Source organism: Barbus barbus (genome assembly GCF_936440315.1).
Source record: "Barbus barbus genome assembly, chromosome: 1".
In the NCBI taxonomy this organism is placed as follows: domain Eukaryota; kingdom Metazoa; phylum Chordata; class Actinopteri; order Cypriniformes; family Cyprinidae; genus Barbus; species Barbus barbus.
The window spans coordinates 39989578-40001965 of NC_136729.1; the positions used below are offsets into that span (position 1 = coordinate 39989578).

Consider the following 12388-nt stretch of genomic DNA (forward strand, 5'->3'; position numbering starts at 1 on the left):
GAAAATTCTGAAAAACAGCATTTAATTAAAAAAATATATTTTGTAACATTGTAAATGTCTTTATCATCACTTTTGATCAATTTCCTGCCTAAATAAAAGTATTAATTTCTATAATTTCATCATTTAATAATAAATATGATTTAAATATACTGACTACAAGCTTTTGAATAGTGTATAATGTTGCAAAAGCTTTTTAAATTCAGATAAATGCTGATCTTCGGATCTTTCTATTAATCAAAGAATCCTGAAAAAAATTGTTTTAGATATAGATAATAAGAAATGTTTCTCGAACAGCAAATCAGTATATTAGAATGATTTCTGAAGGATCATGTGACACTGAAAACTGGAGTAATGATGCTGAAAATTTAGCATTTGTCATGGAATAAATTACATTTTAAAATATATTAAAATAGAATGTCGTTATTTTAAATAGTAAAAATATTCCACAATATTACTCCTTTTGCTGTACTTTGGATATAAAAAAAAAAAAAAAATGCAGGCTTGTTGAGCAGAAGAGAAATATTTTAAAAGATTAAACATCTTATTGTCCAAAAACATTTGACTGGTAGTTTATAAATATTTGTGACCATGGACCACAAGTCCATGGTCTCAGTTTTTTTAAATTGAGATTTATACATCCTTAGCAATGCATGTTACTAATCAAAAATTAAGTTTCAATGTATTTACGATAAGAAATTTTCAAAATATCTTCATGGAACATACTCTTTAATGTCTTAATGATTTTTGGCATACAAGAAAAATCAATAATTTTGACCCATACAATGTATTGTTGGCTATTGCTACAAATATACCTGTGCTACTTAAGACTGGTTGTGTGTGTATGTATATATATATATATATACATATATGTACATATGTGTGTGTATGTATATACATATATATAAAACTCTGCACCTTTGCCAGCAGTAAGACGAGTTAAACAGCTCTCACAAAAATAAAATTCTCTTAGGCTGGATGCACCCATTTGGCAAAGTGAGAAGAGACTAGAGCACCTCTTTCAGGTTAGCAGGACAAACCGGTAATTCAAGCTTTCCTTCATGAGCTCAAATCAATCAATATACAAAACTGAATGTGGCTGAAACAAGTTAGCAATAACTCAGACCTTTCATTCACCAAAACAGTTATTTGTTCAAAATGTGTCATTTATTTTACAACCATTGACTTTTTTCTCTTTCATAAGAAAGATTTGTTCAACGCGACTCCACATAACAGAAGACAAATCTGAGGCCAGATAGCCGTTTGCTCAATCCTGCAGGCGGTGTGACCTGTGTCAGCAATGCATGATATCTAAACAACACAATATAAATTAACAGTCTTAATTCTGAGATTGATGTCATGTGTTTATGTCCACAGACTTGTTCCTGTGAGAGAAACAGCCTTTGCCAAAAACCATCACATGCAGAAACCTTTAACAAGCCATGTTATTGGATATAATCACAGTTTAACACGACGGTGACAAATTAATCTTGATGTTCATTATCTTTGCACAAACCACAGTGACAAAGAAATGACAAATGGTCTAGACACAGAAATATTTTGCTGGTGGCACAAGTAAAATAACTGATTTTGTTCTCAGCTTCCTGATATCAATAACTAATGATGGAGAGATATCAGAATCTCTCTGAGGGCAACACTGCTAATACAGCAGTTGAATGAGAGCTGTGAATCGAATCTGAGCATAGCCCTCCAAAATGCACTTGAGTGGATTTTTACAGCCATGTTTTATTTAATAATTAAATATTTAGGGTGAAAAAAGGGAAATATCGCATTACAGTATATATACAGGCAGAAGAGACCATTTGGTAATATATTAAGTCATATTTAAGACATTTTCTGGCAAGAGGAATCTCATGTTTGCAGGGCACGAATTATCCTAAGATTCAGAATGATTTAGAATACCTTAAGTAATAGTAATCCAGTAGCTATGCATTTATGTGTTTTAACACTGGTTTCTTAAAACAAGATTGAGGCAGATAAGCACAAAAAAAAAAAAAAAAAAAAAAAAACAGGAATGAAAATCCAAACGAATTCAAACAACTAATGGACGGCTGTTGTCATAATACACCATGTGGTGATTTGGAAGACTTTTGAGTCTTCATTTAGTGTGGGATCCTCTGGCATTGTAATACCAGTTTGCTTGGTCCCTTTAATGGCATCATTTCCCTCCAAGCACAACACAAAAAGTAGCACAAACATATCCAGAGGTTTTCTCTTAAGACACACACTCACACACATACGGAGGAGCCTCACACACACATCCACACAGACTCAACATCCTCACTTCTCCTCTCTCCAACTCATTCATGACCGATACACGATATAATATGAATTCAACAACCCAGCAATCACTGGTGCTCTGGCTTTGTACACTTTATATCACATAATATATTTATATAGATTTATATAATTCATGTAAATAAAATTTATTAAATAGGCTTGGGGGCAAATACATTGGAGAGAATGCTGTAAACGTTAAAGCAGCCCATGGTTTAGCTTGAATTGGTGGAGTTCATCAATGGCTTCGTCTCCTGCCTTAGGAGCCCGATCACAGTCACGGAGCCCAAAGGAGAACATTCCGGATCGGAATGGTTCAGCATTCCCTTTGCCCTGCTTTCCTTCCCCACACATTCCCAACAGAGCCGTTTTCTCACATGCAGATCTGAAAGCTGCCCAGCTCTCTCCTCCTGCTTTTCTAGTCAACATGGCACTTAAGGACTATAATGCAGCAAATGTGAACTCGGGTGAGCAAGCAGGGAGGGATGAGCTCTTTTCCGTGGATGGACGTGGAATCTTGTGGCCTTCATACCATGAACTCCTTACTGCCGTACACCACCACCTGCTGGGGGGGCAAGTCTGGATCTCTCTTCTGTCCTCCGCCCATCGGAGGGTCACAGTGCCTCTGAGGTGAGTTCTTGGTACCCTGCAGGTGCTGTTTGCCTTTTTCTGGGTTGAAGGTGCCACGGCTGGTGAACTGCGGTCCCTCCTCTCCATCCTGCCTGGGCTGGTCCAGGCTTTCAGGTGGGCTGGATAGATATAATCGTGTCGAAGGTGATTTGGAGCGCAGATGTAATTTATGGGTTCGTGCAGGTGGTTGCATATAGGAAGACGACACAGAGGAGACGGTAGAACTGGAGTCTATGGAGTCAAGGGATTCAGGCTGCTTTCGCAGAACCCTCCTGCTCTTCCCCTCTGACTTCTTGGGCCTCAAGGCGGCCAGCGCTGGGCCTCGCTCTGTTGAGAGACAGAGAACAGCAATGAGCGGTGCGCTGGAAAATCATTAAGCACCGATGCTGGCGAGTAAAATATTGAAGTTCTGACAGTACTATCTTAATTTTGTTTTCCATTAGTGTGACAGCAGGGCACTGGTATTTAAGCTAGAGTAGCTTTTCCCGTTTTAAAGTGACAAAACACTGCATTGCTGGTTTTCATGTCATTGTTTGGCACACAGCTTCACACAGTCGAGTAAAACACATTCTTCTAAAATACTCTCGTGTATAGTATTGGACGTCTGATTCATTTTAAATGAATTTGTTTGTCCAGTTGATTCAGTAAATTAAAACAAATAATTAAAAAATAAATTACAGTAGCTTTTTTTTCTGTAGCTACAGTACTGTATATATTTTTTACTTGTCTGAACTATTTTGAAATCCACATGAAATCTAAATGTATTTTCTTTAAAGGATTACTTCAAAAATAAAAATTGTCATGTTGTTCAAAACCCATTTACCATATTTGATATACTCTCTTTGATAGCTCTATGTATGTGCGTTGATCAGTATTTATGTGTAAATAAACACCTAAATTATGTGTGATATAAAGCAACTGTGTCTCATAAGAAGACTTGGATTAAAACACAATTAATATGAATGACTTTTTAATGTTTTCATGTGAAAATGCAGGGCATTTGTGACATTCAATGGATGGACAAACATTATGAGGGAATACTAAAAATATCTTCAAATTAGGATGAACAAAAGTTTTCTGGGTTTGGAACAACATGAGAATGAGTAAATTATGACAATTAAATTTTTTGGGTTTAATGAACATTCCAGGTTTATTTTTAGAACAATTTATCATTGCATGTTAACCCTCAAAACAAACAAACACAAACAAAAAATTGTTTTTGTTGTAATCACTTTCTCTTCCTCTGTCTGAAATGTCTACACTGACATCAATCATTGGGCTGCACGAGTTATTGAATAATATAACCAAAAGCCAACACAGCTATTTATGTATTGTACGGATAATTTTTCATCATCTAATTAATTCCGAAATCAAACCTACATCTATTCTTGTTGCGTTTTCCTGTTGTGCTCAGAAATGCATAATGTTATAACAGTAAAATGGAAAATCAGATGACATGGATTAAAAAGCAGTATGTAGTTTGAAAAGATAATGTTTTAAAATAGTTTCACATTTAATAGGAACTTTCAGTAGTTTACTCACCAGAGAAGTCCGAAGTGGCTCCCTCAGAGTCCACATTCAGGTTTTCAGAGCTGTCTGCTGTGCCTATAGAGGCCTCTGACTCCAGAGTTTCATCATCGGACGCCCGCGGCTCCAAAGCAAGCATCTCAAACGTCAACTCCTCCCTATGAGGTGAAGATCAAACAAATCTCAAGCTATATATATAACGGTGTACTTCTATATACTTAAAAAAAAAAAAATAAAATATTTTTGTATCTTTTTTAATAATTAATTTTGAGTAAAATTGTCTCAGCAGTGTCATCAAACACTATATGGTAAAATAACAGTTCATATTGCATTCTTCTATTAATTACAACTGACAAAGGTGGTCAAGTCTAGTACTTTGGATTGTGGGATACCCAATGCAGCGTGCTCTGGCTGTATACTGCACATTATATATATAGCAGGTCCTCTGGGTATTTCGTTCTGTACAAGGAGCATAGTAGTATGATGATATGCTATTCCAAAAATACCCTTTGAGTATTATTATGAATAAGTTTAATCAATAAGTTAATGCAACCAATCCCAGAAGCTAAAACTGGTTCTCTTACTTCTCTTTCTGCAGACTCTCGATTTGTTCAGTCAGAACTTTCTCTTCCTGCTGCATGGCGACTTGTTGCTCAGAGACTTCTGGATCTCTGCTGGCTTCCTCATCTCCGCTCTCCTGCATCACCTCGGGAGCGGTTGGAGACCGAGGACTCACTGGAGGAGATGGTGTGTGATACCTCACCCTGTGCACCTGACCCTTACCCTGTCAAAAAAAACACAAGACAACACTATGAGTGGAGGAACCTGAGATAGATCAGGTTTTGCTATTAATACTGCTATAATCAAGCAAAGCATTTGCTAGTTTAATTCTCAAAACTCATTCAGGCTACAGAAATAAAATATGAATACATGGGCCAAAATTAACATTTTAGTCCCAAGGACAAATGACTCATTAGCCTATTATTATTTTTGTCATCTGATTCACTCATGTCAGTGATGTATGTGTATAAATGTATTCTTACACAGCAAATTAAATTGTGTGTGTTTTCTTTTTTTTTTTTCGTTTAAAGTGGACAAGTAGCCATTTGGCTCTTGCAAGTGTTCATTTTGAACCCTGGATGGACAACACAGACTCACTTCAGCCCAAAGCTGTTACCTTTCCGAATGAGTTTGACTGCACATTACCAACCAGTGAAAGCAAGTTAAAAAAAATAAAATTATAAAATATTAGGCACATGGAGTGAATGCAACAAAAAAAACATTTATCTTAAAAATTCCCAAGTCATGCAGTGCAACATTATGAAAATGTAACAAGGTGGTTTTGTCTAGATTAATAAAGTGCAAAGTGACTAACATCTAAGCTCTTAAGTTTCTTGCTCAAGCGTCTGTATGTCATGATCATGAAGACAGACGGACCACACAGTGCTGGGACGCGGCATACGTGATGACACTTACGGTAACAGCGAGTACATAAATACCTACCGCCGCAGCACTGCGGGTTATGCTCATAAATCTAACAGCAATTATTACAGGTTTCTGGATTTGAGAGGAAAGGGGAGGGAGAGGAGAGACTGGGGTTAGTGTCAAGACAGAGCTAATGTGGATGATTTACTCAAGTAGGACATGATCTTGGAACAACATCCTTTTTGGTCTTGAAGCAATGTATCTGTCAGATTTTAGGGTTAAAGTTAAGCTTATAACTGGGGTTGGAGCTTTATGCTTATCAACCTGTCATTTATCAACCTCTCAGGGGTGGGTTTGGTATAAATTTGTGATTGTGAGATAAGAATGTTGTTTCAGAACCAACTTCTTCAACTTCCTGGATCAAAATCATTTAATGTTATACTGTAGGTTAAGGAACAATATTCCTGTCAAACAAACCGTCCTAACTCTAATCATTAACTACCTATAAAATAGGAGGGGAAATAAAAGGTTGATAATAATGTTGTTTCAGGTCCAACAAGGATGTTGATCTAGAAATAGGTTTTGGACATCTGGGTTATGTGAATATTTGTGAAAATATGAAATTCACTCTTAACTCTTACCATGGACCTGCGGATGAATGTTAGACGGCTCTTGGCTTTGTTCTCCGCAAATTCCAGAGTGCTGATGTCCTTCAGTCTGGCCTTATATTTATTCATCTGCTCACAAATGATCAGCTCGACACACCTTTGAAAGAAAAAAACAGAGGTATTTTAATCACTACTCTAACTAAACTGAACTATTCTTATCAAACTATAAGTAGTAAGAGTTGCCCATTACGCTGTGGTTTTTCCAATGTCCTGAACACTCCGCAGAGGGTCGGTAGTGTCAGGGCAGCGCAGGATGCAGGGGGCAAACACAATAGCCAGTGCATTAGCAGACATGCGGTTTGTTTCCTCCTGCAGGGCAATCCTGTAGACAGCAGAAACAAGGCTCAGAACTGCACAAGACTGTGTTCTAACTATGAATCACATTTCATAGTCAGGACATAATTTTACTGTTCTCAATAAAGGCCAACATTCTGCACAAATAGTAGAAATAATACATAGATTATTATTAGCAATAATCTGTGATGTTAGATCAATGGGATTTCTCTGCGGACATGACTACCTATAACGATATAGCAGAAACCACTCTGTATCACCCCTCTGTAAACTTTTGTGATGCAGTCATACTTGCATACATTTTTTGGTGACATGGGAAGTTGCAATTGCCATCTCACCTGACCAAATGGAAAATGAGGCGCTCCAGCGTGTTCAGATGAGTTCTGCTGAGCTGATCGATTACAGAGTAAACCCCTCGAATCACTTCTTTTTTGTCCTGGAGACCTAAAGAGATATTACCATCTATGTTCAACCATTATGCCTCCATAAATGTCTAATTTATTTCAAGCTTTTCAATAGGGGATCTATAATAGTACTGCATCTGTAGGCATATAAAATGTACAAAAAATTTATATATTTTAAAATGTAGTTTTATATATTCTTTTATTAAAAAGGTTGACAAGCCCTAATACAAACTCATAAATCATGCCACAAGTACCAATTTCAATGTGTGTCACAAAAAAACAAAAATCAAACAAAACACAGACACCAAAAAAGACACCAAAACTGTATTTGTACACTGAATGCTAATGCATTAAGTGTGATAGATCATGCTTACCCATGGCCCGTAGGAATTCCTCATACAGTTCAAACGTCATCAGAGGATTAGGCAAGTCACGTAACCACTGCTTGAAAACGCTGGCAATGACATTAATATTATAATCGTCCAGATTCACGCCGTTTACATCTGAGGGCAGAAAATAACAGATGTCAAACTTATAAGATAACTTCGAAGTTATAAGCTTATAAGATATAGATATAGTTACTATAGATGTAGTAGATATATTACCATAGATAGTACCGTGGACAAGGTATCAGAGTCTAAATTGTGTAAGATATTAATGTTTTCAGAGTTTATTATAAGTTATATACAAGTAATATATTACAAGATAAATAAGTTCAATATAACTTCAGGTTATTACTTTGACCTGAGCTGATGGGACCAATCAAACAATCAATCAAATCTCCAGAAACAGTTATTAAACAGAAATAAAAAACAAAAACCTCACTAACTTTAGTGTCTTGTAGCCAGATATCATTAAGGCTTTTCACACTTTAAATAGTTAACCCTGGGTCATTCTAAACAGTGGATAAATGGAATCCTGGATTTGTTTTCTTCACATTTTACACTGCTCATAATTTACCCAGGGTGAACAATTAATGCTAACAATCCTAAACCCGGGTTAACATTCTTTGTTGCATATTTGCGGTGTCAATGTCACTGGACAAACGCAGCACACAATCTGTTTACATAAAAAATCTAGCATTGTGCATCCTTATATTATATATTGCAGACTATACTATCAAGTTTTTCTTGAATTAACGTTTTGATCTAGAAAGAATAAAACGGTCTTCTCTCCAATTCACAGCTTTTGCCTTCATCATTTGACATATTTTTATACAGTGAACCAACTGTTTATACAACACACAGTGTTTCTGTAACTGTCCAAAACACGTAAATATGAGACACGTGATTGGTTGGTTGCTAAGCATCTAGACTTAGCACTGTAACGCCATGTCATTTCACACTGTCATTTAAAAACAAAAATGTCATTCCACACTGCAAATCGTTCTCCGTTACAAATGTAACCTCGGTTCCCTGAGATACGGGAACGAGTGCTGCGTCTGCTAAGACGCTATGGGGAAAAGTCCTTTTTTCTCCTGAGCTGAAGCCTTTTTTCAATCAAGCAGTGTAACTGCACGGCCATAGGTTTGTGCAGTGCATTTAAAAACTAACCAATGGCTCGGCAGCGAAGCCATCTGACTATATAAGCGGCCATTTTGCCATAGGATTCAGGTTACTTCGACTGAAGCAACGACTGAGTCGTGCAGCTACATGGCACGGCTAGCAACACAGTACTCGTTCCCATATCTCAGGGAACCGAGGTTACGATTTGAACTGAGTACGTTCCCTCAGAGGGATGCTGGTTAGCTGGGTGAAGAGAACAGGGGAAGCCTCTCTGTGTAGAGAGAGCGAGGCTCACGGGACCTGGGCCGACGAGTTTGCATCCGAGCGCTGTGATCCTCTGCCCTGCTGTTTCTTCCTCACGAGGGGCGGGGTCGCTTTCTGAAAAGAAAGCTATCTGCGAGCGCAAAGAGGCGAGACTCATGTTCTCACAATGAGAACAACCCGTCTCGTGAGCGCGGATTCCGCGTGGGGAAGCAGGAAACGCACTCACGGTGGCTGTCACGGTGTATCACAATAATGGCGTGGCATTTGCAACAACGCCACGAAAATTTGGTCTTTAGAAATTTGCTCTAATAGGGCTCGCCGGATGGCGGCAGGGGAAGCTGGATCACTGCTGAGTGATGCTGAAGGCAGCGGGAAAGGTGGCGAATCAGCCGAACAGGAGATCGCTGTTCCATTGCGAGGTGTCAACGGCAAACAGGCTCTTCAGTCAGCGGATATCAACGAAGAACGTCGTAGTCGCTGAAGGAGAAGAAATCTAAATCCTATGGCAAAGCGACCGCTTATATAGCCAGATGGCTCCGCCCATTCTGGCAGGCTTTGGTAGGCTTCACGGCCATAGGTTGGCGCAGCTCCGCTGCTGAGCCATTGGTTAGTTTTTAAATGCACTGCACGAACCGATGGCCATGCAGTTACACTGCAGGATTGAAAAAAAGACTTCAGTTCAAGAGAAAAAAGGGAACTTTTTCCCATAGCGTCTCAGCAGACGCAGTATGAGTGAAGTATCGATAGGGAAACCACTGATAACCCTGCTCTGTAGCAAGATTTCAAAACTCCGGGGAAAAAAAGTGATGCTAACCCCACTTCTAAATTACAAGTGTGAAACGTACCTTTACCCAGGGTTTAAAAGCTGAGCAAAGAACAATGATAACCCAGGATTAAGCACAGTGTGAAAAGCCCTATTGTGCTCTTGTGTGTCATACCTGTGTCCAGACCCAGTTTCAGCTCCTTAATCTTATTGGTGGATCCAGACTTCCTGTATATCCCTTCTGTGTACAGGCCATGCATTTCAATGTAATTGATAAGTTTCTCGACTACTAAAGGCACCGCTCGCTCATCATTGGTCAGACGGGACAATTCCACACCAAATTGCCTTGACGAAAGTTCAGGGTCATACTGCACATGGAAAGAACGGAAACATGCTTTATTACAGCCCAAATCACATGAACGCACTTAGCATAAAAAAATTCCTTACCTTCTTGCTGCATTTGGTGGTCATCTTCTGACAGCACTTTCTGTGACACGCATAGCGGCACACTACACAAGACACAGACATCTCATTCATTCTCATTTGAGAATACGACACAGATTTTTTAAAAAGCACCGCCACCTAAAATAAACTCAATTTAAGTCAACATTCTTTTCTCACTGTAACATGGCGGAAAACATCCTGCTCTACAAAGCCAAACTGTTCTCTGTTTGAGGCGAGCGGCCACAGGCTTGTTGTTGGTAAACAATCTAATTATGTTGAATTGAGTTCAGGGTCACTTTGATGCTGAGACTGTGGACATGAAACTCACGTTTGCAGACACACGCCTTGTCCATCATCCAGATGAGGGAGGAGCAGTACTCGCAGTAGGTGGGAATACTGTATTGAGTTGACTTGAATATGTGGCCGTTGTGTTCCTCCACCTGAAACAAACAAAGGCAGAGTGTCAGTTGATTGCTATGAAAATGGAAACGCTCATTCAGTTTACAAAATCTCTGACCGTGATTCAACTCACTATATCAGTATCCTTTTTCCTTCTTTTCTTGCGGTCTGGTTTGGGTGCCTGTGGAAAGAAAAAAGCAATAAAAATTGTTTTATAAATATACTCTCTCTCTATCTATCTATCTATCTATCTATCTATCTATCTATCTATCTATCTATCTATCTATATCTATATATATATATATATATATATATATATACATACATATATACAAATTTTGAAAATTGCCAAAATATTTATTACATATTTTGTTGTTATGAGGAACAGAAACATTAAACTTATGCATTAAAAGCATATTGCAGCTCATTTAAAATCAGAGAATCCTATTTAAATCTACATCAATCAATCAATTTCTCTCTCTATCTTCAAATTTTAACTCTTTAACTTCTAATAATTAACAATCTTTTAATACGTTTTTTTTTTTAGCTGCAAAATCTCTTTAGAGCGAGAAGAAAGTATTATATATTACCTCACATATTCTTTTAACAATTATTTTCTAAGAATATTTCAGACCCATATCTAAAAATTCACTCGCCATCCTGTTCCACCCTGTTACATTCTGGAAGCCCTATTTTTTTTATCCTGTTCATGAAAAGTGCCATTGACTGTGTTAACACTGTACCCTGCTCATACTGCCGTCCAGAGGTTTGTGCTCTGTCATGAACTCATCCAGGAAGACTTTGAAGGTGTTAACCCATACTTTCACAGGTGACTCGCTCCAGACCCTCTGCTCCTGACGCATGTTTTTTTCCAGGATTTGCTCAAAGAGGGCGTAGAGATCCTTATAACGAATGCTTTTTCCATCGTCCATCTGCACACAGAGTAAAAACAATATATCTGTTTCTGACAATGTCCTAACCAGGTACAATATGACAACAAGCAATACATCACATCTCTTAAGGGACGGTCACACTCACATTCTTTTGCAAAGACAAAACCATCCTATGTTTTTCATGGCAATATGAATAATTTTTCGGGGTGATACAGTAAAACAAATGCTTTACTAAGGTACTTACAGCTAAAGCTGTTGAGTATGAGTTGAAGATATTCAAGCGGAACTCCTTTAGGGCCTTTTTGAAGACAACATCCACCATTGTGTCTTTCTTACCATCTTCTGTGTCTAAATCAGTAATCTGTTCGATTAAAACAAGGTTGTGAAGATGACTTCTCATCAATAAGTGAATACAACTGTAGTAAATTCAAGTAGAAGACAGTCATCACCTTCTTCATGAGGAAGTCATTCATGCTCCTGTAGTCGTTGGCGCATGTGAGTATCTGCAGGGCATCGTTCTGCCACTGGACGGGCTCCAGAGCCACACTGCTGATCTTCACACTCCGTCTGCGCTTTACTTTAGGGGACGGGTCTTTATTCTCCTTAAACTCCCTCTGTAACGTTAGGTCTGGACTTTGAGGAGGGGTCAGGCGCTCTACCCCTGAATAAACAGAATGGCATTGTTTTCATGACCAAAAGAGTTCTTCAAATCTCAATATACATGAAACATTTTAATTGCGGGTTTTTTGGTCAACTCACCTTCTTCCATTAGAAGTGCCGTTTCAGCATAGTCTCCTTCCAAAGTATCACTGCCACACAGTAGCCGTTCTCGTGAGGTTTTCTTCTCTCCATGCCTTGCCTTTCCCCAAAACCGCAT

At 38.3% G+C, this 12388-nt stretch overlaps 1 protein-coding gene across 1 annotated transcript in view; it reads right to left on the reverse strand.

Annotated features, from left to right (window-relative positions):
* Nucleotides 1–1157: 1157 nt before the first annotated feature.
* The window catches only part of LOC306860236 (unconventional myosin-IXAa-like), a 149852-nt gene continuing 138621 nt past the window's right edge, over nucleotides 1158–12388 (reverse strand). Inside the window, exons 29-43 of the mRNA XM_079401829.1 lie at nucleotides 12271–12388; nucleotides 11961–12172; nucleotides 11756–11872; nucleotides 11362–11550; nucleotides 10752–10799; nucleotides 10548–10659; nucleotides 10223–10284; nucleotides 9951–10143; nucleotides 7618–7746; nucleotides 7178–7283; nucleotides 6736–6867; nucleotides 6519–6642; nucleotides 5037–5236; nucleotides 4468–4610; nucleotides 1158–3252 (exon numbers count right to left, since the gene is read on the reverse strand). The exon at nucleotides 12271–12388 is cut by the window's right edge and continues 13 nt beyond it. Coding sequence (XP_079257955.1) covers nucleotides 2822–3252; nucleotides 4468–4610; nucleotides 5037–5236; nucleotides 6519–6642; nucleotides 6736–6867; nucleotides 7178–7283; nucleotides 7618–7746; nucleotides 9951–10143; nucleotides 10223–10284; nucleotides 10548–10659; nucleotides 10752–10799; nucleotides 11362–11550; nucleotides 11756–11872; nucleotides 11961–12172; nucleotides 12271–12388 — 2316 coding nt within the window. The 3' untranslated portion in view covers nucleotides 1158–2821. The remainder of the gene's footprint in view (nucleotides 3253–4467; nucleotides 4611–5036; nucleotides 5237–6518; nucleotides 6643–6735; nucleotides 6868–7177; nucleotides 7284–7617; nucleotides 7747–9950; nucleotides 10144–10222; nucleotides 10285–10547; nucleotides 10660–10751; nucleotides 10800–11361; nucleotides 11551–11755; nucleotides 11873–11960; nucleotides 12173–12270) is intronic.